Here is a 26058-nt window from a genome sequence, read left to right as displayed (position 1 = left end):
ATGATATGCTCTTGACACCCAATGAAGAATTTTATATTGGTTAAAAATGGACTTAACCCACAATCTACAAACATCCATATCCATATAGATACTAACTGTCAACCACAGAAATAAATTACTCATTAAATTGATGGGTTGATTTCCTCTCGTGACTGTCCGAATGAACCCAGCCTTAACTTTATATCAATGGTTCTTTATTCAACAGCTGCATAGATCAAGCATTTGCAAGAATCACGATATCACTATAAGCAGTTAGGACTCGGGACATTGCATCAAAAGCCAGGAGATAAGATGTCACAGCAGTAACCAATAATGAAAAATTTGTTTCATGAAAAGAAACACAAATCACATGAATACTGCCAAATTTGTAATACATGCACGGAAATTGGGATAAGTTTAGGTCAAAATCATGTTGTACACTAAAGAGTCAAACAGGCCATGCCAGCAGCAACCCAACCAGGTTCAGCACGTTTCTTAGCAGACATGCTGAGCACGTTTCTTAACAGACATGCTGAGCCAGGCCGACTGGCTTGGACCATGACTGACCTAATTGACTGTTAAACAACACTAGGTTACAGGACTCTCTCCCTAGTCCCTACTAAATATCTTGTTAATCTCACACAAGACTGTTTTTCTAAACAATTCCTGAAATCCGGATTCACAAACCAAATCCAAGCAAAGCAGGTGCCAATTCTAATAGAGGCTCCACTGAACTTGGAGCAAACTTCCTTGCAAAGAGGAAACAAAGAGATGAATGGTTGTCATTGTATGAACAGTTCTGCCCATCATGAATTCTCTTGAGAAAGGCTTCGCTTATATCACTCCTGCCGAAGGTTGCTGGGTGAGCACCACCTCTTGACCAATCCACCCAAGTGACGCTTCTGTTCGCCAGACGATGGGCTGACTCTATGGTGAGCATGGTGGGGAAGTAATGCTCGTCCACATAACAATGTGGCCTGCAGAACCTTTCAAACTTCTGATAATAAGTGGTGTCCTTGACTATGGTAACGGCCAATTTCCTATTCACTTCAAACCACTGAGACCCCTTGCGCCATTGCTCAAGGTTTACTTCTGGAGCCATGTTTGGATTATACCTGCCTCGTCCGTATGGTCCTCGATCATCATACACTCCAATGAAGCTATACTTTGATTTCATCAAGTATTGGTAGGTAATGTTGAAATTTGACAATGGAATGCATGACTCTGACAACAGAATGAACCGTTCATTTGATAAATCAAGTAGTGCATTTGCAAGGAGCCGTTTTTCAGCATCACACATACTCATCTGCCCCCACTCAGACACCTGTAGAACAGATGTTCAAATCAATAATATGAAAAAAAGAGGAAACAACATACAAGTTGGAAAACAGGAGTTAACTGAAATAAATTGTGAAATGGAATAAATACCACAGTAAAAATGATGATTCATTTCCCAGGATTATATTGTTTAGTAACTTAAGAGTTGGTTGTTGTTGTTGTTGTTGTTGCAGTGGTAGTAGTATATTGTTTAGTAACGTACTCAAATAAGTGCACAAGTCACATGATACATTGTCGCTAGCAGATAAAATTGCTATAAACTGATTATCTGTCACGAGGATCAAATCCGGAAGAAGCCAAATTTTATTGGGAAATGCTCCATGTATAGTACATCTTTGTTTGCCTTTAATCATGAACACATTTTAAACGCATAATCATAGCACACGAAAAAAGACTGAGTTAGAATAAATTACTTCCGAGGTCTTGAAATGCCATTTTATTTCAGTTTTAATTTTATTAGCAGTACATGATATATTTTGCATGAGTCTTAGTAAGAACAGATTATTGTAGAACTCTATACAAGAGACACTCATTCCATTGTTAATCATTAAGGCTTCTCATATTTTATCTTCTCACCATGAGAGATCACTAACTGAGACACTACCCCTGTGAGATCAGCGACTGAATCACACAGAAATATCTTGCATCGTCGCCTACTTAGAATCGTCTTGGCAAATTCTTACCCTCGAATTTGATATTAATAGAGTTGAATGAATTCTCATCATAATTGAAATGACCTCTTAACATATCTTACACAAAGCACAATTGCTCTTTTCCAAGTCCAGACTCATTTAAACACATAAAAATATACATATTTTCTAAATAAATAATTTGATGGTAGTAACTACATCAGTCAATGTCCTTCAAGTGTATCCAAGCATGGAACTGTAAGCCTTCTGCGTATGTGTATTTGCACTGAACCTAATATTTTAATAAGATTCCCTCTCCAGATGTCATTTGTCTACTCAACTTCAATATTTCACAAGCAATTAATGAATGCTTGTTTGCTCTCTAGCACAACTTTGGATTATTTCTAGGACTTGAATTATAACAGAGTTGGTCAAAAGTTCCTAGTCACAATAAAACTAACAGTAAATGAAACAATTATCTCAGCAGGAAGTACAACCTCAAGTCATAGTAATCTTAAAATAGGAGGGTAATGACTTTGGATAAGAACAACTACCACAGTGTTAGAGGATGTGGCCCAATAGAAAATTTCCAGTCAAGTGTGCTATTTTCTAATCTAGATGATAAATAATGTAAGGCAAGCCCAAGGAAGTGAAGGCAAGCAATCTAAAATTTTGATTAATACACAGGAAATGACTAGATGGATTTTGCTGGCATGAGCATGCAGGACAGACTATCCTAATACATGGCTTTCCTTAAGGATTTCTACTTCTCACTACTCAAAATCAACTTGCTAATATGTCCTCCACATAGAGAGAAATCAATATAAGCTTCACTTAGCTGTTTATATAGTACTAGACAGTGTCAAATGTTGAAAATTGAAAATATAAGAAAGAAGCCTATTATGATCTTTTTCCACATCTCCTCCCATTGTTTTTGATCCTTATGTTCAATTTGCAATGAAATCCTACCAAGTATTGATTAACAATGTGTTCCAACTGAAATTACTAATATAGAAACTTCTACAACGGTAGCTAAAACTTAAAAAAATGGCCATGTATTTGATATTAGACAGTATTAGAAGTTAAAACTTCCTTAAATTGGATCATGCACGTCTTTCCCAGATGCTACTTTACTGGACTAAATATTTCCTCAACTTAAAGAAATTAACTCGTTGGCTCAAAATATTACTTGTGACTTCATTTTAAAATGCATTTTGATTATCCATTCTAAAATGTCCTAGAAGACCCAAAATATAATCTTGGAATCAAAATTTCAAAAGCATATGCAAATGGTAAGTCCATTGCATACCACATACATGAGATGTATCAACCTGTAATACTTGTCCGGACCTATATTCCCATTAACATCACTATCTTATCCTACTTGAAGAAAACTATTTTGACTCCTTAAATGAGGATTGTACTTATGATTTTTTTTCATCATTGTTTGGTCAGAAAAAGGGAGAGCATTAGCTTTGGTCAGAAACGAGAGAAGAGATAGAATCATCAATAACATGCTGTTTGGAAAGAGGAAAACCCACTCATCTCTCCTATTCGATTGGTAAACTAATCCGGGTGCAGGTTGGGGACAGTTAGGAAAACTCTCATCCAGAGGGTATGATTAGACAAAATAGTGGAAAGGGGCCGTGATCAGATAAAAATAGAAAATGGAAGAACTGATCCAATAAATAATTCATACTTTTGTAAAAATTAATAGGTAGAGGAAAGAAATAATATAAAGTTTTTTGATTATTTTATTACTAAAGTCAATAGACTTATTTATACAAATTGTCCAAAACAATAATGGAGAGATTAAATAAGGCATACAATCATAATAATTATAAACCTAGTAATATAATAGACTTGGAAATATTATTTTTTCTATTTAATTTATGTCGATCTTGATTGTGTGCCAAATATAATAAATCCTAATTGATTGAAATCAATTAGAGATTATTTCCATTATTGTCATTACCCCTCACAAACTCAACGGGAGTGCCTGAACATTGAGTTTGAATGCTAACTTGGTAAAATGTTGTCTGATAATGGCTTGGTAAATATATTAACAATTTGATCTTCCGTAGAGATATTAAAAATCGAAAGTTGTCAAGTCGCTACACGCTCGCAAACAAAATGAAAATCAATCTCTACATGCTTGGTACGAGCATGAAAAACAAGATTTGCCGCAAGATAAGTCGCTCCAATATTATCACACCATATTTTAGGATAGCAGTTGGGAAAACGTGTAATTCTGAAAGAAGATATTGTAGCCAAATAATTTCTGACGTTGCGTTAGCGATAGCTTTATATTCAGCTTCAGTACTCGAGCGAGAGACTATAAATTGCTTCTTTGAAAGCCAGGAAACAAGATTTCACCCAAGAAATATAGCATATCCACTAGTAGAACGTCTTTCTTTGGAAGATCCAGCCCAATCTGCATCACTGTAGGCAATCAACTCTCATGACGATGACGATATAAAAGAAGACCATGTAGAATAGTGCCTTTGAGGTATCGAAGAATTCTCTTAACACCTTCCCAATGATGTTCAGTAGGAGCATGCATAAATTGACAGATACGATTCATAGCAAAAGCCACATCGGGTCGTGTAATTGTGACATATTGTAGGGCACCAACAATACTACGGTAGATCTAGTGTCAAACATCGAAGAGGAGGATAAAGGTGCAGTGAAACCACCCTCAATGATTGGTGTGGGGATAGGACGTGCACCATCCATTTTAGTTCGTTGTAGGAGCCCAGTAATGTATTTGCTCTGAGAGAGAAGACAACCTTCAGAATGTGCGAGAAACTCCATGCCAAGGAAAAAACGAGCATTGCCAAGATCCCGAATAGAAAATTCTTGAAGGAGAAGATGTAGTAAAGTAGTAATGTCGTTTTGATCACTACCAGTTATTAATATATCATCCACATAAATCAGAACAAATATTGAAAATTCCTCATTACATTTGTAGAATAGGGAAGAGTCTGTTTTTGAGCCAGAAAATCCCTGGGTATGAAGTCAGGTAGATAGACGATGAAACCATGCACGAGGTGCTTGTCGAAGACCATATATAGACTTCTGAAGTTGACACACATGTGTTGAAAGTTACAAGTGGATGAATCCAGGAGGTTGCTCCATATAAACAGTTTCTTCAAGGTGTCTATGAAGGAAAGCATTGGAAACATCTAATTGGCGTATTGGCCAATTGGAGCTTACAGCTATAGATAGTAACAATCTGATAGTTGTAATTTTGACGATTGAACTAAAAGTATCATTGAAGTCAATACCTAGCTGTTGATTAAAGCATTTAGCAACAAGGCGAGATTTGTAATGTTCAATAGAACCATCTGCACGATACTTAATTCGGTAAACCCATTTAGAACCCACAATATTCATAGATGGGGTACGAGAGACTAAGCTCCAGGTTGCATTATGAAGAAGAGCATCAAATTCTGTAGCCATCGCACCAATTTAGATCTTTGACTGGCTGTGTAAAACTAGAAGATTCAACAAAATTTGAATAAGCAATAAGAGCACGTGGAAGAAGATAACGAGTGGAAAATGGTTGACATCGTGCATAAATATCGCTTAGAGGAAGCATCAGCCGAGGAATATCATCATTAGAGCTACTCGGAGATGAGTGGTTAGACGGATGAGAATTAGAACTAGAGAATGGATCACCACTAGCCGTCGAGTCTACAAGAACTTGTGGAGATGGAGCAGGACCCAAGATACCATCTCCCCTTATACTTTTAATATGTCCTGATGAATCAATATGTGGGGCTTCTAGTATATTGCTCGGTGATATTAGATAATTGCCTTGATTATTTGAAAGAGGATCTGAGGTAGCAACTGCAAACGGAAACATAAATTCATCAAAAGTAATATGTCGAGAAATATATATCCGACCGGTCGAAATATGGAGGCAATGGTACCCATGATGCAAATTACTATAACCAAGGAAAACACATTATAAAGAGCGAGGGTTTAACTTGTGCTTAGAGTAAGGTCGTAGCCAAGGATAACATGCGCAACCAAAGATACAAAAGAAGGAATAATCTGGAAGACAATTATAAAGTCTTTCAAAGGGGCACTTATTTTGAAGTAGTGGAGTGGGTAAACGATTGATAAAGTAGACTGCGGTTTGGACGGCATCATCCCAAAATTTAAGTAGAATTGAGCTATGATTAAGAAGAGCAAAGGCAGTTTCAACCACATGATGATGTTTTCTCTCGACGGATCCATTTTGTTCAGGAGTGTGGGGACAAGAGACTCGATGGATGATGCCAGAGGAAGTAAAATGATGATGAAGCGCTTGATACTCTCCACCCCAATCAGAATGAAGGAAGAGGATTTTACGATCAAAATAGCGCTCAACTTGTTTTTGAAAGCGACAAAAAATATCAAAGAGATCAGACTTTCTTTTCATAGAAAAAATCCAAGTAAACTTGCTGAAATTATTAATAAAAATAACATAATAAAGAAAACCCTGATTAGATAGAATAGAAATAGGACCCCACACATCAGAGTGAATAATTTCTAAAAGAAAACTAGAAGTGCAAGAAGAAGACACAAAAGGTAATTTATGAGATTTTGCTTTCATGCAAGTTTCACATAAATGAGAAGAGGAGGCTAAAGAAATTGGTTAATGATATTCTGAACAACACGTAGAGACGGATGACCAAGACGTGCGTGCCAAGTGAATTTATCAGTGCATTTTCCAACAAACGCATTAGTATAGGTGGGCTGAAGATGATAAAGATCATCTTTAATATTTCCTCGAAGTAGAATATTTCCTGTTGGAGGATCCTTCACAAGACAATGATGATGATGAAATTCAAAGAACACATTATTATCAAGAGCAAACTGACGGACGGAAAGCAAATTTTTAGTAATAGAAGGAACATGAAGAGTGTTGCTCATGCAAAAATACGACCATATGAATGAAAGGATGTGTTTCCAATGTGAGCAATTTGCAAACCTGAGTCATTATCTATTTGTATCATGTCGGGTCCATGATAAGGTGAAGCTTATGTGAGAATATTATATTCCGGTGTAACATGATGAGTTGCTCCAGAATCCGGACGTCATCCTGAGGTTTCAAGAACTGATGACATTGCATTAGGAGGAATGAAGAGTAAAAATGCACCAGAATTAGATGATTAAGTACTGGATTGTCAAGATGAGGGAGAGGGTCGACTTGATGATACAGGTCCTCCTCGAAAATTTGAATCATATCTTTTATAACAATTTTGAGCATAATGACCATAATTAAAGCAAATCTGACAGTGTCCTCGACTTCGACCTCTACCTCAACCCCGACCTCTGAAACCTCCAAATTGATTTTGTTGACCATATTGGGGAGAAGGCTGATTATGTTGATCAGGTTATGGAGCCTTGCTAATCATGTGTGCCAATAAAGATAGAGAACCTACCATCCTTTGAAATTGTATTTGTAGAAGTCTTTCATGAGAGGATAACATACCATGAAGCGTTTCAAGTGACACTTGATCCATGCGAGTTGTCACACTGGGAACAAAGCTATCATATTGAGGACCTAAATCTACAAGAACATGCATTAATAGTTCTGGATCAGAGACTGGATGTCCAATTGTAGCTAGGTTATTAGCAATGGTCTTGACTGATTGCATATAGTCATTGATGGAGGCATCTCCTCGTTGTACAAACTGTAATTGTAGACGAAGTTGGAGAACTCGTGCTTAAGAGTGAGATGCAAAAGAATGATCAAGAGCTTCCCAAACCTAGCGCGAAGTGTTGAGCCCAACGAGCATAGGAAGCATAGACTCAGTACAACAACAACAACAACAACAACAACCAAGCCTTTTCCCACTAGGTGGGGTCGGCTGTATGAATCCTTTTACGCCATTGAGCCCTATCTCCTATTATATTATCATCTATATTTAAATAAATTTTATCTTATTTTATTGTTGCTGACCAAGTCTTTTTTGGTCGTCCTCTTCCTCGTTTGATATGCATGTTTATCATGGTTTCACATCGCCTAACTGGAGCATTTATTGGTCGTCTAAGTACATGTCCGTACCATCTTAAACGTGTCTCTCGGAGTTTGTCCTCAATAGATGCAACTCCGACTTTCTCTCTAATGCTCTCATTCCTTATTTTGTCCATCTTCGTATGTCCACACATCCACCTTAACATCCTCATCTCTGCAACTCTCATCTTATGCTCATGTGCCCAACATTCAGCTCCATATAACATAGCAGGTCTAACTGCGGTTTTATAGAACTTACCTTTAAGTTTAAGAGGTACTTTACGGTCACATAAAACACCCGACGCTCCCCTCCATTTCATCCATCCTGCTTGTATTCTATGTAAGACATCTCTCTCAATCCCTCAATCATTTTGTAAAAATGATCCTAAATATTTAAATCTCTCGATTCCGGGCAACTCGTCCTCTCCTATCTTAACAATTGTTTCATTACTTCTAATATTGCTAAACTTAAATTCCATATATTCTGTCTTTAATCTACTAAGCTTAAAACCTTTCCCTTCTAGTGTTTCCCTCCAAGATTCAAGCTTAGCATTATTGCTTCACGTGTCTCATCTACCAAAATAATATCATCTGCAAACAACATGCACCACGGTACTATGTTTTAAATGTGTACAGTGAGTTCATCCATAATTAGTGTAAAAAGATAGGGACTTAGGGCTGATCCTTGATGTAACCCTATCTTTATTGGAAATGCTTCAGTTACTCCGCCTGAAGTCTTTACTCTGGTCGTTACATCCTCATACATATCCTTAATTAGTTCAATATATGTTACGCTAACACCTCTCTTTTCTAAAATTCTCCATATAATTGATGAAATTAACCAAGTCAAGACTAATTGATCCTTCTTAAACCAAATAGTATAGGATGAATCATCCTTTTGAGGTGGGGATAAACCACCATCAACATGACCAAGTAAATTATGAACACAAAGTAAAAGAAGAAATTGCAATTTCCATAGTAAATAATTATCATGGTTAAGTTTAACGGAGAAAGAAGGAACCATAGGAATTGAAAAAGAGGTATTTTGTTATGATGAAGAGATTTCAGTAGACTCAACAGAAGACATTTTTTTCTCACTTTTTTTTTCTCATTTTTTTTTCTCACGTTTTTTTTCTCGATTTTTTTTCCTCACTTTTTTTCTCTGTTTTTTTCTCTCACTTTTTTTTCCTTGATTTTTTTTCTCACTTTTTTTAATTCAACCGAATAGAAATCTTAAGAGTAAAACATGAAAGCGAATAGATACGCTAATCAAAATCTAAATTTTTTTTTCCTTCAATGCAGAGAATCGAAAACCGAACTAGTTGAAGAAAAAAAATTGTTATTGTAGTTATCGAAGTTCCTGAGGTTGGCGCACAAAACTGGCAGGAAAGGACATTGGCGATGAGACTGCAAGATGTTACTGGAGCACGCTGATCTTTGGGTTGTTCCAAGTTGTTGTTGTGCTCCAAGATGTTCATGTTGTTGTTGACTAATGTTGTAGAAATCTGGTGCTGGAATTGAGGTACTGGAAGAGGAATTAAAGAAGGAAGAAGCTAAATTTTGAGGGAAGATAAGGAAAAGGAAGGATCATCGCTCAGATACAATGTGGAAATTAATAGGTAGAGGAAAGAAATAATATAAAACTTTTTGATTATTTTATTACTAAAGCCAATAGTCTTATTATACAAATTATCCAAAACAATAATGGAAAGATTAAATAAGGCATACAACCATAATAATTATAAACACAGTAATATAATAGACTTGAAAATATTATTTTTCCTATTTGATTCATGTCGATCTTGATTGTGTGCCAAATATAATAAATCTCAATTGATTGAAATTAATTAGAGATTATTTCCATTATTGTCATTAACTTTATCGTCTCTTTCACTTTTCTGTCCTTCCACACAAACAATGCAGAGCATATCTGCTTGCTATGTAAGTAGCATTAAGCAAGTGTTTTTAGAAATGATGCATTCTCTCTGTGTGCTGCATTATCTAGATATATTTCCAAAGACTATGTTTGCTAAGTGCAACAATTCGTGAAGGATGATCTACAACTTTTTTTATATAATTTTTTAGAGGCAAAATAACTGATCTACATTAAATTTGAACAGAATATAAAGCAGGTTCATAGTAAGAGACAGCGAGTTAAGAATAACACAAAGTTCAGTTTTAAATCGTGACTTCAGCGATAGTAGAATACCTTACTGGGGATCTGCCTCCGGTAGAAAACCGAGTTCGAGGTGAAGTTGGCCTTATAAGATGGCTGTGTATGGAGATAGACCGAGTAACGACCTTCGTTCCCTCTAAAGTACCTCTCCCAGAGCGGAGAAAGCGGCAGCGGCCCCCTTGTCAAGAACATAAAAGCGAGCTTGGGAACCCTCTTGAACGGGTACCTCTTCACTTGGGGCACCCACGACGCTCGCCACAGGAGCTCCTCGTCACTCATCGAGTGCATCAGGTCCGACGGCGGCCGGATCCATTGCTCCAGGCCACCCGTATCCTCGACGCAGGGCTGGAACGCGGTGCCGACCACCGGGAACCCAATCTGCAGGCGGGTAAAGTACATGGCGAATACCGAGAAGCCTCCGGCGAGGGCGAGCACGGGGAGGATGATCTTGAGGAACAACCGATGGGAGGCGCGGGGCTGCAGGTAAGCGGATCCTCTCGCCTGCGCCAACTCCTTGACATTGTCGGAGGAGGAAACCCTCGGTTGCATCATCGAAAGATCATGGGTTAAAAAAGGGATTCAGCATCGACGAGATGGAGAAAAATTTAGCAATGGAACAGGATTCCAGATCGATGGAAGAATCGAAGCCGACAACCGCGACTCGAAGATTTGTACAAAAATGGTAGATCTGTGAAGTAAATGAAGCAAGAGGAGACTCGTGGTGAACGTTGACTAGTGACAACTGACCATTAACGGATGTCAAGTTATGCCATGTAAAGAATTGGGAACTGCATTAATTCCTAATAAAGAAACTTAATATATGCATCGGTATGTTTCATAAGTAAAATATAAAATCTATAAATTTAATATTAAAATTATTATTTTTTTATTAAAAATTAATTTATGAATTTAACGAAAATATTTACAAATTAACGAGCCGAATATTGTGAAGTTTAAGTTTGAATTATTTATCTTAACAAACGAGTTCAAATGAGTTTTTATCAAATCAAGATTCGAATAGTTTATGAACGACTTGGTTCATTTACACCCTTATCTGTAATAAAAGAGATGGGTTAAATTAGGTCGGATGAAGTTTTACAATCCTAATACTAGATAATTATGCTCACCTCAAGGTACACTCCATTAGGGGCTCCATTGGAAAAACCTAAAATGGGATGGATTCGGAGAGTCCGTGTATGAGTTCAGATTTGAAGATTTTTTAAATCTATGTAGTTGAACGAAATAGGTATGTAGATGCTATCTTCATTCTGAATATGTCCTGATAATAATAATAATAATAAAATTTAAAATTTTATTTATTAAATGATAAATGATTAATGTTATTATATATGTATTATTTAATTAATATTAGTATTTATATGTCATTAAATTTGTATATTAATTGACCTGTCCGGAATTTAAATCAGATGAAGATCGGATGAGGTGTCGCTGGCGTTGACAGAGAAGAGACTGTGATGTTGCAGTCGTGCGGGCTTAGGCAGACAGACCCCCACGTGGTCTTAAAGGACTATTGAGCCTGAGTCGGCGGTACTAGCACTCTGCACATACTCAGACAAGCACATGGAACGTTAGAGACCAAGAACCAGGGAAAAAGTCCCCGGAGCAGACCCTCCGACGCTCAAGTCAGGTACTTTTTCCCCAGAAGAACAGTCTACGAGAGAAGAAGAAAAGTAGACAAGTGTGCGAGTGAGCGTACCTACGCAAGGGAGAGGACATCCCTTTTTATATGACAGTGCGTACCTTCTGGATACTGACCCCTGTCAGAGGGTATCAGGACTTGTCGAGTGGTGGAGGACACGTGGTCTTCTCCTATAGACTGGAGGAAGGTTCTGCTTGCAGATGACCCCAACCGCTAGAATATTCCTTAGCATGCAGCAGATATTCTCTGACAGGTGGTTACGATTCCCTGACCTATTGTCGCGTAGTGCCTTCTATCTCACCTGGGTGCAATCGAAACAACCCGGGTCGATCTGCTAAATGCTGATGAACAGGCTGGATGGATGGAAGGGTGTGACCAGAATCCCTTTCTGTCGGCCTTTATGATTTAGACTGGACCGAGAATAACAAGTCTGTTTACATAGGCTAGCTTGAGAACACCCGATCGGTAAAGCTAGGTCGGGCTTCACCCTGATCACGCGCCCTGTCACTGATCAGATTTCCTGACCGGTAGACCCCGCCCTGGCTTTATACGTTGGATGACACCGGGTGGTCCCACTCTGTACATTAACTGCCACGCCCCCTTAACTTCTAACTACCACATCCCCTTGATTTCTGACTATCACGTCCCCTTGACTTCTGACTGTCACATCCCATTGACCTCTCACTACCACGTCCCCTTGACTCCTGACTTCCGGACCCTACCATTATGCACCTTTCACACCTCCAGACTCTCGCCCCAATGTGAGTTATAAGTGAACTTGCTCTCACACCTCCAGACTCTTGCCCCAGTGCGAGTTATAAGTGAGTTTGCTCTCATACCTCCAAACTCTCGTCCTAGTGCGAGTTATAAGTGAGCATGCTCTCACGACTAACGATCTCTCGATCGGGCTTTCTGACTCTTGCCTCAACACAAACTACAAGTAAGCATATTCTCATATTCAACAATTCATTGGTTTACAAAAAAGGAGAAGTACTAAGGAAGATAGGAAAACACAAGAGAAAGACATGAACAGAGACCCACAACCTAGTCTGATTGTCGTTTATTTGATAAAGTTTGAATGGCATCCCTCGGAGTGCATATTATCACGCTGAGAGTATAAGTAGTCCTAACTCCCTTTTCAATTAGCAGTGTTAGGTCGACACCTTAGGCAAGATCGACCTGCCTAGCCTGCCCGCCCTAACTGGGCTCGTACGTGGGTCAGCTCTGCCTTGATACACTGAATGGTGCGATGTTGTTACTTGTTAGGTAATAGTTTCATATTTTATCCAACTTTCTTCTTGGAAAAAGGTCAGGGAATCATCATATTTTACCTTCAAATAAGCAATAAAGTGGGTCTGGCTCTCTAGGTATGAATAAGCCTTATGTTTCAAGGCCGCCTCAGCTCAAGTCCTGGACTTAGCGGCTAGCCAAAGTTCTTCCATTTCTTGACGAAGGGAAGTCTGCAGGTCCCTGCTTTGTGTCATCTCGAATAGGGCCTCATTCTTCTAGACGAGTAACTGAGTCAAATGAGTAAGCTGTTGACGTAAAGGTGACACCTCATCAGGCTCCATGATGGATTCCATGGTATGCAGAAGTTAGCTAGAAAAACATAAGGGCATAAGAGGAGTTAGCCCTTTTTAAAGGGAAAGATGTGAAGAGCCAGCCTCGAAGCATACAATAACATATGGGGAACCGTGTTACATTCAAGAACAAGTTACTTATCCAAAGATCTGGGAACTGACGTAGTGGCACAGACATTTAGGAAAGGACGTAGCATTTGAGAAGGGGGTAAACGACCGAAGACTTGGGAAAAAGGAGCAGTAGTTAAAGTCGCAAGGACAAGGCCAAGCGAAACCAAAGTATGAGTCTAGTCAGTCAGACCTGAGCTTCTTTCGACTAGACTTGGAGGGGAGACTTGTGATACAGTACATAATGGTAGGGTCCAAAAGTCAGGAGTTGGGGGGACGTGGTAGTCAGAGGTCAAGGGGATGTGGCGGTCAGAAATCAAGGGGACGTAGCAGTCAGAGGTTAAAGGGTGTGGCCGTTAATGTATAGAGTGGGACCACCTGGTGCCATTCGGCGTATAAAGCCAGGGTGGGTTTTACCGGTCAGGAAACCGAATCGACGACAGGACGCATGATCAGGGCAAAGCCCGACCTGGCTTTACCGATCGAGTGTTCTCAAGCTAGCCTATGTAAGTAGACTTGTTATTCTCAGTCGGGTCTAAATCATAAAGGCCGACAAAAAGGGATTCTGGTCGCGCCCTTCCGTCCATCCAGTCTGTTCATCAGCACTTAGCAGACCGCCCAGGCTGTTTCGATTGCACCCGGGCGGGATAGAAGGCGCTACGCGACAACAGGTCAAGGAATCGTAACAACCTGTCAGAGAATATCTGCTGCATGTCAAAGAATATTCTAGCGGTTGGGGTCATCTGCAAGCAGAACCTTCCTCCAGTCTATTGGAGAATATCACGTGCCCTCCACTACTCGACAAGTCCTGACACCTGACACCCTCTGACAGGGGTCAGTCTCCAGAATGTACGCACTGTCATATAAAAAGGGGCGTCCTCTCCCTTGCGTAGGTACTTTCACTCGCACATTTGTCTACTTTTCTTTTTCCCTCGTGCACTATTCTTCTGGGGAAAAGTATCTGACTTGAACGTCGGAGGGCCTGCTCCGGGGGCATTTTCCCTAGTTCTTGATCTCTAACATTCCGTGCGCTTATCTAAGTGTGTGCAGAGTGCTAGTATCGCCAGCTCAGGCTCAATAGTCCTTTTAGGCCACGTGGGGGTCTATCCGCCGAAGCCTGCATGATCGCAACATCATAGTCTCTTCTCTGTCAACGCCAAGGACACCTCATCTGGTCTTCATCTGACTCAGATTCCGGACAGGATCATTAATATTGATTTTTTTTTCAAGTGAATGAGTATTTGAAGTGGGGAAGGGGATGGGGAGAAGAATTTATGGGGCGTTTGGTTTAGGGGAATAAGAGTGGGGAATGAGAATAACAATCATTGATTGTCATTGTTGATATTTGGATTATAGAAATGAAAATACAAATAGGGGAATGAATCCTTATAATTGGGTAATGACTTATTCCCATTTCTCCCCCCTTTAATGAGTTATTACTCTATTTTCAACAATTAAAATATTTCCTTATTCCAAAAATACCTTGACCCAAAACTAAAAATTTTCCCCTTAATATTAAATATCGAAATATATTTATTTAATTTTTCTCTCATATCACTTTCTCTCTCCTTTTCTCTCTTATCATACTTTCTCTCTCCTTATTTTATCACTCACTTTCTCTCTCCTTAATTTCTCTTATCACACTTTCTTTCCTCTTTTTTCTCATTATATTTTCTCTCTTATCACACTTTCTCTCTCCTTAATATCTTCCATCACACATTTTTTTTTTCTCATCACACTTTCTCTCTTGTCATGCTTTCTATCTCATCACTCTTTCTCTCTCCTCAATCTCTCCCATCACTCTCTCCTTTTTTTTCTCAACACTCTTTCTCTCTCATCATACTTTCTCTCCTCAATCTCTCCCATCACATTCGTTTCCCTATTTTTTTTCATCACACTTTCACTCTCATCATACTTTCTCTCTCCTCAATCTCTCCCATCACACACTCTCTCCTCATTTTTTCTCATTACACTGTCTCTCTCTTCATTCTCTCTCATTATATTTTTTTCTCTCATCTTTTGTCATCATGGTCTCTCCCATCACACTCTCTTTCCTCATTTTCTTTCTTCATTCTTTTCCATTACACTTTCTCTCTCATCATTTTTTTCTCACATTCAACTTTCTCTCACATCTAATTTTTTATCTTATTTTCCTTTAGGGTAAAAAAGAAAATTTTAATTTATTCTGATAGAAAATATTCAACTAACCAAACATTACTTTTAAGAGTGATATCCATGTTTATACACATTTCTATTCCATAATACTATGATTCTCATTCCGATTTCTATTCGTAGGAAAGAACCAAACACCCCCTTAATTCCTATGGAGTGGGGAATAGGAATTTCTCAATTAGACAAAGTCGATGTCCAATTGTCATCCCTAGGTCATGTAAAAAAAATAAATCATGGATTTAGTTTGTAGCACATGGTAAGTGATTAGGGATGGACTAAATTTTACAGTGATGCATAAGCTATCAGTTAATTTCGCCATAACTTTCATTAATGATTAGAAATGCAAAACTTTGCAAAATATTAGAGAAAACACTAAAAAAAATCCTTTACATTTTAAAAATCTCAAAAGAGATCTTACCTTCTCCCTAAGCAATCATTTTTATTTTTTTGGATCGAACTCGCTCAAACACAAGGCCAACTGCTGAAGAAAGGCAGAGAAGTCCAAATTTCACCATGCATATTCTTACATAATTCGGACTCCATGTTAAATTAGAAATAAATTAAAAATGCCAGCTTCGAAATAACCACTAATCCAATGTGGGCCCGCCCTTCTGGCATCCAGAGCTTTTTGTACTTGGAACTCGATCCAAATGGGACGTATTATTGAGTTGGAGTATTACTTAGATAGATTGCCTTCGAATGCAAGAATTACTCATGGAGGATTAAGCTGATATAACAATTTGTAGACAATAATTATTTTTCTGGTCGCCTACTGTAGTTTTAAAATGCCAGGAACAAAAATCATGTTCCGTCTTGGCGGGTGCTTCTCTCTCTCTGTTTACGTTATCGATCGATGTATTAGGTATTAATTCTCTAGCTTAAAAAAGAATGAGAAAACGAGCAATAACCTTTACAAATTTTTCAATGAGCAGACCAAGTTAATTAACCGGCGATCACATTAACCGCTGTCTTCGGTGATTTTTCGGCAAACGCGAGCCTGACGGTACACTTGGCCTTCTCCACAATAGTAACCCTGCTCCGGCGCGCAGTGCTCGTCGCAGGAGCAAATGCAAAGGCCTTCCAGCGCACAACCGTTGCCTTCCACCACAACCTCCTTCCCTCGTAGTCCCAGCACCGCATCCGTCCACTCCGAGGAGAACAACCCCTCGCCATCGTACCTGCGCATCACCCTCAAGAACTTCTGCAACCTCGCTCCCAATTTGTCCTTCATCCCGATGAACCCCACGTTTCTGTTCTTCCCCCAGTGCGGCAACCCGCGGTACTTGAACAGCGCCATCTGCTCGATCTCCTCCAGCACCTCCTCATGCAGCCGGGCCTGCCGCGGGTCTCTGGCGCGGTAGTAGGTGATGTCGACGTCGACAGCGTCCTCCGTCTTGCCGAGATAGGCCGTGGAGTTGCGGACGAAGCGCATGAGGAAACCAAAGTAGAGGTCGGGGCCGCAGAGCGCGCCGGAGTTGGCGTCGCGGAGCTTCTTCACGTCGGCGACGAAGTCGGTGATGTTGGCGAAAGGGATGCTCACGGCGGTCTGGTGGTAGAAGAGTCCCTTGAACCGCGGGTCCCATCCGCAGGCCGTGACAAGGCCATCCTCAGCGCTCCGCAAGCACGAACCTGTTTAGAATTTCCCTTAAATTAATTAAGGATTGCTAATTAAGTTGAAAACCATAATTAATGAACTATAAGATTCGTTAGTCAAAATTAATTAATTAATGCATGCCGGAGCTTTGCATGTCGCTTTGGTTTCCGATGACCGGATAACCGGTGAATCCAAGCAAGCCGCCGCCGCCGCCGTTGTTTTTGAAGCCCATTCCGAGCGAAATGAGAGTCTGTACTTGTAGCTTGGACAGCACGCATTTGATATTTGCGTCTTCTGTTACTTCCGCTAATTTTTCTGCTATTTATTTAGTAAAGTTAATTAATAATTACGAATAAATTAGATAATTAGTTAGGTAGAATTGTGATTAGATATTGTGCGTCGACATGACCTGCGGCACGAGCGGAGGCGATGAAGAAGGTGGGCTGAGGTCGAAAGCCTATAAAATCATTTCTGCCCTTTCCCTTGGCGGTGACGGGGAGTTTGAAGTCGTCTCGGTAGACGACGATGGCCTGAGAAGGATACCAGATGATGTCGCCGTAGGGCGTCGTGGCGGCGAAGGACGAGATGGATTGCTCGAACGTTGCGTCGCTGACGACCCTGTTGGTGACGGACCGCTTGAACATCGGTTCTAATTGGAGGGTCACCTGAGTTTAAAGTTAATTAATTGTCATAAATGAATATTAACATACAGTTAATGTTGTATTTGCACTACATGTATACACGAAATTCTACTTATATGAATGCAAAGCTTGACGACATTGTATACATGGAAATTTTAAAGACAAGGGCAAATAAAAGTTACACGCTATTTTATTTTTGGATATCTAGTAGGACCGTGCTCTCATTACGCATGACGTATCGAAGTGATTAATTAATAATCGATAAAACTGGGGATCGATCCATTGCATTGGAGATTGCCATGTTTTATGTATGCAAAAAAATATATATATATATATATAGAATATATATAACTAATATTAGTTTAATTGAGAACCTGAGAAATAACTCCGAGAACGCCGAGAGAAACCTTGGCGGCCAAGAGATCAGGATGATGCTCGCCAAGGCTCACGATCTTGGCGTAGTATCCATCCGCCGATGGGACAGCACTGGGGACCACCAGCCTCATCCCCACCACGTACTCGTGCACCGCCGATCCCTTGCCGACCGCCGAGCTGCCGTGGGAGCCGGTGCTCAGCAGGCCGCCCAGCGTCACCCCTTCCCAGTACGGAGAGTGCGGCAGCGCCATCCCGCGGGCCGCCGCCGCGTCGAGGAGAGACCGAAGCGTGATCCCTGCCTCGAACGTCATCCTCGCTCCGTACGCGTCGGTGCTCACCGTCCGGTTGAGCCGCTGGGTGCTGATGAGGAGGCCCGGCCGCCCGTCGGGGCCGGCAGGGCACGACAGCTTCGGGATGCTGTGGGAGTACACGGTCACCACCTTCACGCGATGCCTCTTGACGGCGGCGTCAGAGACGGCGCGCAGGAGCTCCTCCTCTGTGGAAGGGTAGGAGACGGCGGTGACGTGGCAGGTGCTGCGATCGGGAAAGGCGCCGTAGGCGTTTGTGAGGGTACAGTTAGTGTTTCCGGACTGGCACAAGACGACCGGCCCCGGAGGCGAGCCTTGGACGACCAGGAGGAGGTGGAGCATTAGGAGGTGAAACAGGGCAGGGAGGGTGGAGAATTGCAGGGGAAGGGACGGAGCAGTACTCATGCTTGTAATTGACACTGGCCCAGGCGGCAAGGCCGAAGCTCATCTTCTCATGTTTGCAGTTCCTTCCCTATAAATAAACTCCACGTGAGCCGCCGCTGTCTTACGTTGATGGCTTGCTGCTGCTGTTCTTGATTGTTCCAGGCTACATTTGAAAGTCATGCTTGCCTTTGACGAAAACCGCGTCAGATTACACATGCGTTGTTGGAGCCTATCTCGCCGTTCAGTTTTAGCTCTATCCCATTTTGGGGGACTTAATTGTTTGTTCGACAAGAAATGCAAATTATGGCGCATAACATTAGAGGAATGGTGGTATTCCATAATGTAATGTTATTACTATTTGGAGTATTTTTTTATTCGTCTCCGGTACGACAGTTTTAAAACAGTTACAGTCAACTAATCCTTGTACTTTTTTTTAAGAATTAGATGTATATTTTGGTACTTAATTGAAATTATAATTGAATTTAAACATATAAGTATTACCTAAATCAAATGGCTAATAATTCTCCTAAAATATTTTTAAAAAACATTTACATAGTAATTAAATAAGTTCCCAATATTTATTGATTCTGTTCAGAAGCTGAGTAGATAGATGACTAATGACAAGATGAGAATATTGACAAAGGAAGAGCTGGGAGTTAAAAATTATAGACCCGGAGCTAGGAATTGCAGACCTATGCACACCACAGGCAGAGTCAAGGGGAACGTTAGAGCAAGAACAGCGAGGGGTCCCTAGCGTACACACTCCGACATTCAAGTCAGAATCGATAATAAATACGAAAAAGGATGAACACTAGAACAGTAATGCAGATATATGTACCTAACCAACAGATACCACTCCTCGTAATCTCCGTAATGATAAGGAGTTACAGAATATCAGGTATCAGAATATGTCGGATAGTGGAAGATGTACGACTGCCCTCCTTTAGGCAAAGGAAAGTTCCATGGCGTGTATATGTTGGATCAAAAATAATTTAGATATTTCCATAATTGTATGATATTGTCCACTTTAGACTTAAATTCTCATGGTTTTGCTCTTGGGCTCTACCCAAAAAGCTTCATTTCAATGGAAATATCTTTTTTCTTATAAATCCATGATCTTTCTCTTGTGTTTTCAATGTGGACCTTGTAACCCCAACAATCCCCCCTCAAACAAAGGACCACAGACTTTCCACGTCCGATCCTCGACCCACTAGGTCTTCCTGCCCCTCGGTCCACCTGACCTACTAGGACTTCCTTGCCTAGCCGCAACTGGGACTTCCTGTCTAATGTCTGGTCCTCTTGATTGAAACATAAGAGCCCCCACTTTCTTTGTTCGAGGTCAATATTGTACTCACATGGCTCAATCAGACCATAGCTTTTGTGCACAGTCGACGGTTAAACCTTCTGGCAGTCCGAGCTCTGATACCAATTGTTGGATCGTGAAAGTCAATAGAGGGGGGGGGGGGTGAATATCGATCAAAAAATTCATAGTCGAGTGCACAGCGGAAAAGTAAAAGAATAACCCTAAAAAGAACCAGTTTTACTTGGTTCGGAGCCTTCATCGACTTCTACTCCAAGGTCCGCACTCGTTGAGTGCTTTCGTTGGGTAATTCACTAGCAGTTCGCAAAAGATTACAAATACAAGTATACGAACTTTAAAAAAAACAAATACTGACAACAAAATAAAGTAAAGAAAAACTCTTGGCGGCACGTTGTCGGAGGAGCTTCGCAGGAGCACAGCGCAGTAGAGCAGATGTCGTTGTTATTCTTTGCTCCAAGGCTCACCCTCCTTATATAGGATGTTTTGGGCACTCGGATCCCTTCAGGGCGCCTGGACCGTGACGTCGTCGGACCAATCAGCGTGCTCCAAGCTATTGAGGATAGAATTTATCTTCGAGGCGCCTGGACTACCTTTCTCCAAAAAGTCCTTGTCCTACAAGAAAGAGTTAGTCCGAGGTAAACTAATAGTTAAACTACCCTGCAAAATAGAAGTTAGCACAATATAATAAAAGAATAGTAATTAGATTCTGTCTCACCGAGACCGAAATCTAGTAAAAAATCTCAACTTAGATTTTCAAAATGGTTCTAAGTTGGATCAGTGCCTAAGTTCCCTAACCGGGAATGCGTCCTCACCAAGTCACTCCCCTCCAGTGACTTATCTTAACTTACCTGCCAGACGTTCGGTCAGCCCGTCGACTCGTCTGGACTTCGTGCCAGCTATCAGGTTAGCCCGTCGACCTAGCTGGACTTCGTGCCAGATATTCGGTTAGCCTGTCGACTAGTCTGAAATTCGTGCCAGCTATCAGGTCGACCCATTGACCTAGCTGGATTTCGTGCCAGCTATCAGGTCAGCTCGTCGACTTAGCTGGACTTCGTGTCAGACATCCGGTCAGCCCTTCGACCAGTCTAGGCTTCTCCTGCACACTTAGTTAAAGTGTTAGATCACAATGAAACTAACTTAACCTATTTTGTCATTCATCAAAACCTGAGTTAAACCTTAGTACTAACTGTACAAACAATCTCTCACTTTTTGATGCAATGACAACCTGAGTTAGACCGTTAGTATTAACCGCACTAATAATCTTTCCCTTTTTGATGCAATGACAACCTGAATTAAGTTAGTGAAAAAATATGCAAAAAGTAAGTAATCAATTAAGATGGTTTTTTAGGTTAGGGTTTAGGATTTGATATTTTGTATTTTGTTTGTTAACTAACTTAAATCCCACCTAATCCTCCCCCTTGACATTTATCAAAAAAGAATATAGAATAGATAAAAATAAATAGTTAAGTGAAAGAAAAAAAATTGAAATTGAGAATCCGAACTAAAGTCAGATTGACTTGGGGGAGTTTCAAGTAGAAAATTTACTTTAAATTTTATCTTTTAGCTTTTTCAAAAATAGTTAAGTTTGAAAAAATTAGCTAATTTTAAAAAATAACTTACTAACTTTGTAGAATTCAAACTTTATCTACTTGTTTTTTTAGAAATAAATTAAAAATAATTTTTAAAGATTAATTTTCAAATATACTTATTTTACAAAAATAAGATTAACAAAGCCAAATTTATAAAATTCAAATTACAAATATAATTTCCAAAACTAAATTTGGAAAATAAAATTTTCAAAACTAGATTTGTATATATATTTTATAAAAGTCAACTTTTTAAGAAAGATTTAGTTTTATAAAAATTAGTTTTCAAAAAAAATATATATATATATATATATATATATATATATATATATTTTTTTTTTGTCTCACATATGATAATGTGCATAGTAGAAATATGAATGAAAACAGGGGTAAGTAGGAGATTTTATTATCAACGGGATTTTAGTTTCTTATTAGAAATCTCATCATAAGTTTATTGAATTATATTGTTGTACATGCATGATATTAATAAATATATATAAAAAAATCTATGTAGTTATACGGAAAATGTGTAAATCTAGGATTTATATCACACTGAATCAAATTGATTAATGTGTGAACACAATTTATACATGTCGAATACTAGATCGATCGTGACAAAATTTATCCAAATGAATGAATCAATATTTTATCATATTTTTTACTACTGCTCAAATGTAAAAAATGGAAGAATTAATTGAGATTAATTTCATCGGATTGAAACCGATGACCTTGACCTTATTCGGCCATTTACTATTGCCAAAGGCTAAGATCCTTATAAGGAAGAGGTCATTAGTAGAGAGAAAAGAGAGAACTTATAGCAAACCCTCAAGAAAAAACTTCCATCTTCATTTTCCCATTTTTTCCTCTTTACCATGTACTGGCTCGACATATTTATTTGCAATAGTAGTCGGATACAATCTCAGTTTATCATAATCCATCAATATTTAGTGGTGATCACGAAGTACTATTGTATTATGAGAAACGGAGGACCTGAAAGAATTTCAAAGTACAACCAAAGGTGAGATAAATTAGTTTCAAGAAAACTATGTTGAACACAGACCTAATGTCCCTTGGCGATCTCGATGACACTACTTCCCGACTTAGCGTAGCACTCAAAGTCTTTGCTTCCTGATTGAAGTACTCGGGAGTGTAAGCTTCCAGATTGAACTACTCGGTAGCTACACTCCGTATGTATTTGGACAACTCTGCTTTCCGACTCGACACTCGAAAGATTCGGCTGACTCCATTATCCACTCAGACTCGGTTAGAACTCAAAATCGGCAAAAAGAAATAATATCTTTTAAATAATCTAGCAGCTATCTATTCAAGATATCTCGATAAATAAATTAAAATTAATTTTATATGATTTTAATTTAGTTAAAATTCACAGATGGTCGGTGTTTCGATAAATTTTTCCCTTTTTATTCAGCAAGGGAGAGATTATTCGCCTTGTTTTGTTGTTTATTTGACGTGTAGTCTCCTTCTTACTGTTCGAGCCTGTACCTCGTGACCACTGACCAGAGAATGCCTACATGCCTCCCGAGTAGCCGTAGATCTTGCATTATCGACGAAAGATCCTGTACCTGTTTCTGTCACCGTTCCTGGCCTTCCTCGCGGTTTTCTAGTGCATGCTAATCCTCAAGTCTCTAGTCGAGTTGTTATCGTTCTGACGTTCTCTGATCTCAGTCATTTTTCATGTAGCGTGGAGGCGGGGAGGTTTAATTAGTTTGGATTAGATCTCCTCTCTCGATACGGGCCGTTAGGTCGCTCATTATTTTGCCTTTTCCCCCGAATCTTTTGTGAAGCCTATGAGGAAGAGGGGAGTGATACCGTGCTAAGGCTTTGTCACTGGTGCAGAGATGGATCGAGCTTAGGTGCATATTGTGTTTGTTATAATAACGATTTGCTTCCTTTTGACTGGAAACGAGGTAGCCGCATCTCAAGAGCAGGGATCGACGTCGCCTAGAGGAGATCAAAAGGGAGCTCTCAACTCCAGTCCTCTCTCCGCATCTTCGCTTCCTCCGGTTTTTTCTCTTTTTTCTGGACCAAAGGTCGAGTCTTGTGACGCATAGCTGAGTTCTTGACCATCAAGGATGCCGCAGTACCGGCAGCAGGGTCAGTGGAGGCTGGAGGGCCGCGGGCAGGTCGTAGATCTGCAGACTGCCGTTAAAGATGGGATCCTTGGTGGCCGCAGCGGCGGAGGCCTCTTGGCAGAGAAAGACGGAACCTTGGTGACAGCAGCGGAGAAGTTCGACCTCAAGAAGATGGTCGATGAACTCGACTCGGCGGTGGGAGAGGACGTGCCCTCGGTGTTTATCTGCCCCATCTCACTCGAGCCCATGGTGGATCCTGTGACACTCTGCACCGGTCAGACTTACGAGCGCGCCCACATCCTCAAGTGGATCTCGCTCGGGCACCTCAACTGCCCCACCACCATGCAGGAACTCTGGGACGACGATGTCACTCCCAATCACACCCTCCGCCAGTTGATCCTTGCTTGGTTCTCGCAGAGGCACCTGCTCTCGAAGAAGAGATCCGAGGATGTCCAAGGCCGCGCCGCCGGGCTCGTCCAAAGCCTGAAGAAGGCCAAGGGGCAGGCCCGAGTTCAGGCTCTCAAAGACCTTCTAAAGCTCATCCTCGACCAACCTTCGGTTGAAAAGACAGTAGCGGACTCCGGCGGCGTCACGCATCTTTCTTCTCTCCTTGGCCCATTCACTTCCCACGCCGTTGGCTCCGAGGTGATCGCCATTCTTGTAAATATTAGGTTGGGAACCGATGCGAAGACTAATCTGATGCAGCCTGCGAAGATTTCGATCGTTGCGGGCATGCTAAATGAAGGAACGATCGATACTAAGATCAATTGTACCAAGTTCATCGAAATGCTGATGGGGGAGAAGAGCTTCCGGTCAGAGCTTGTATCAAGCCCCAGTCTTTTGGTGGCGCTGTTGAGATTGGCGAAGGATGAACGACATCCAAACGGCATTGCGGCGGGGCTTAGCTTGCTCAAATCAGTCTCCTTCCACGAGCATGTCCGGAGCTTAATTGTCAGCATCGGAGCCGTACCTCAGCTCGTGGAGCGACTGCCAAATCTGCTCCCTGATTGCTTGGAACCAGCTTTGCACATATTGGATAATCTCTCTGCAACTGGAGAAGGCCAAATGGCATTGAAGAATTGCCCTCAAACCATTCCAATTGCCGTGAAGCTTCTGATGACATCTGAAGCTTGTACGCGACATGGGGTGTCTATATTGTGGAACATCATTAACCTTGCCCCTGATGTATGTGCTTCACTTGCCATAGAAGCCGGTCTGGGTGCGAAGCTATTGTTTGTCATCCAGAGTGGTTACGATGCAGAGCTAAAACAGAGGGCTGCCTATCTATTGAAGCTCTGTAGCCTCAATTATACCACTACCCTCTTCATGTCAAAATGCAAGCTAACCAGGACAATTCAATAACAGAAGATGACCATGGTACAATGCTTTCAATTTGTTTCTAGAACTTGATGAATCTCTGGCGATGCTTAATTTTTGAGTTGGACCGGCTACATTAATTGCTAATGGAAGCAAAGAGGTAGATGTACTGGAAAGAACAATGGCCGACATATTGCTTCTTCTCAGATGTACAGTGTGTATACTTGTAGATCTCATTCTTGCAACAAGAAGAAAGCATATGTACATAAGAGCAAAGCTCGGATCCAATGCTCAGTGATATAGATGTTGTCTCATTAAGTTGGTCAGTCTCGGTTACCAGGTATCATTGTTACCTGTGATTGTAGTGATTAATTTTCAGAACGTGGGTTTGGGGAGAGATTGTAATATTCTTTCTGTAATTGTTAATTTAAACTGCTAGAAATTAACAACTTCATTCTGTTTCATCAAGTGAATCATTCTACAACAATGGCATCACCACCCTTGCACCCTAAATGTTCATTACATTAATTGATGCATATTCTTCGAAGATGGTAAATTTTAGCGACTTTCACCATAATTTTGCTGAAGATAATAATGAAACCAATGACAACGGCATGGTGGAACGGTCGACGGGAAAGCCGACAAATGCGGTTGGATTTGAGATGAGAGTTTGGTGTATGATTGCAGTGGTGAATGAAAGGAAAGGAGATTGAATCGAAGGGTGCATGCTAATAATGTTAGCTTATGCCACAGTGCACGCCGGTCCAGTCCTGCTTTTAAGTCCAAG

The 26058-nt window shown here is 40.5% G+C and overlaps 3 protein-coding genes across 3 annotated transcripts; 1 reads left to right on the top strand and 2 right to left on the bottom strand.

Annotated features, from left to right (window-relative positions):
- Positions 1 to 310: 310 nt before the first annotated feature.
- Positions 311 to 10879, bottom strand: LOC122012131 (glycosyltransferase BC10-like). The gene is made up of 2 exons (XM_042568579.1): positions 10166 to 10879; positions 311 to 1303 (listed from the first exon to the last, which is right to left on the bottom strand). Exons 1-2 carry the CDS (start codon positions 10682 to 10684, stop codon positions 659 to 661), a joined length of 1164 nt encoding a protein of 387 aa, XP_042424513.1. The 5' UTR covers positions 10685 to 10879; the 3' UTR covers positions 311 to 658.
- Positions 10880 to 16547: 5668 nt separating this feature from the next.
- On the bottom strand, positions 16548 to 18987 carry LOC122011795 (L-gulonolactone oxidase 2-like). Its single transcript, XM_042568180.1, has 4 exons — positions 18262 to 18987; positions 17656 to 17911; positions 17388 to 17561; positions 16548 to 17281 (listed from the first exon to the last, which is right to left on the bottom strand). The coding sequence occupies exons 1-4, from the start codon at positions 18973 to 18975 to the stop codon at positions 16611 to 16613; spliced, it is 1815 nt and encodes a 604-aa protein (XP_042424114.1). The 5' UTR covers positions 18976 to 18987; the 3' UTR covers positions 16548 to 16610.
- Positions 18988 to 23425: 4438 nt separating this feature from the next.
- LOC122008266 (U-box domain-containing protein 30-like) lies at positions 23426 to 25735 on the top strand. The gene has a single exon (XM_042563945.1). It carries the CDS (start codon positions 23955 to 23957, stop codon positions 25314 to 25316), a length of 1362 nt encoding a protein of 453 aa, XP_042419879.1. The 5' UTR covers positions 23426 to 23954; the 3' UTR covers positions 25317 to 25735.
- The last annotated feature ends 323 nt before the right edge of the window (positions 25736 to 26058 follow it).

Source organism: Zingiber officinale, chromosome 8A (genome assembly GCF_018446385.1).
Source record: "Zingiber officinale cultivar Zhangliang chromosome 8A, Zo_v1.1, whole genome shotgun sequence".
In the NCBI taxonomy this organism is placed as follows: domain Eukaryota; kingdom Viridiplantae; phylum Streptophyta; class Magnoliopsida; order Zingiberales; family Zingiberaceae; genus Zingiber; species Zingiber officinale.
The sequence above is the reverse complement of the archived record's forward strand: the minus strand, read 5'-3'. Positions and strand labels throughout refer to the sequence as shown.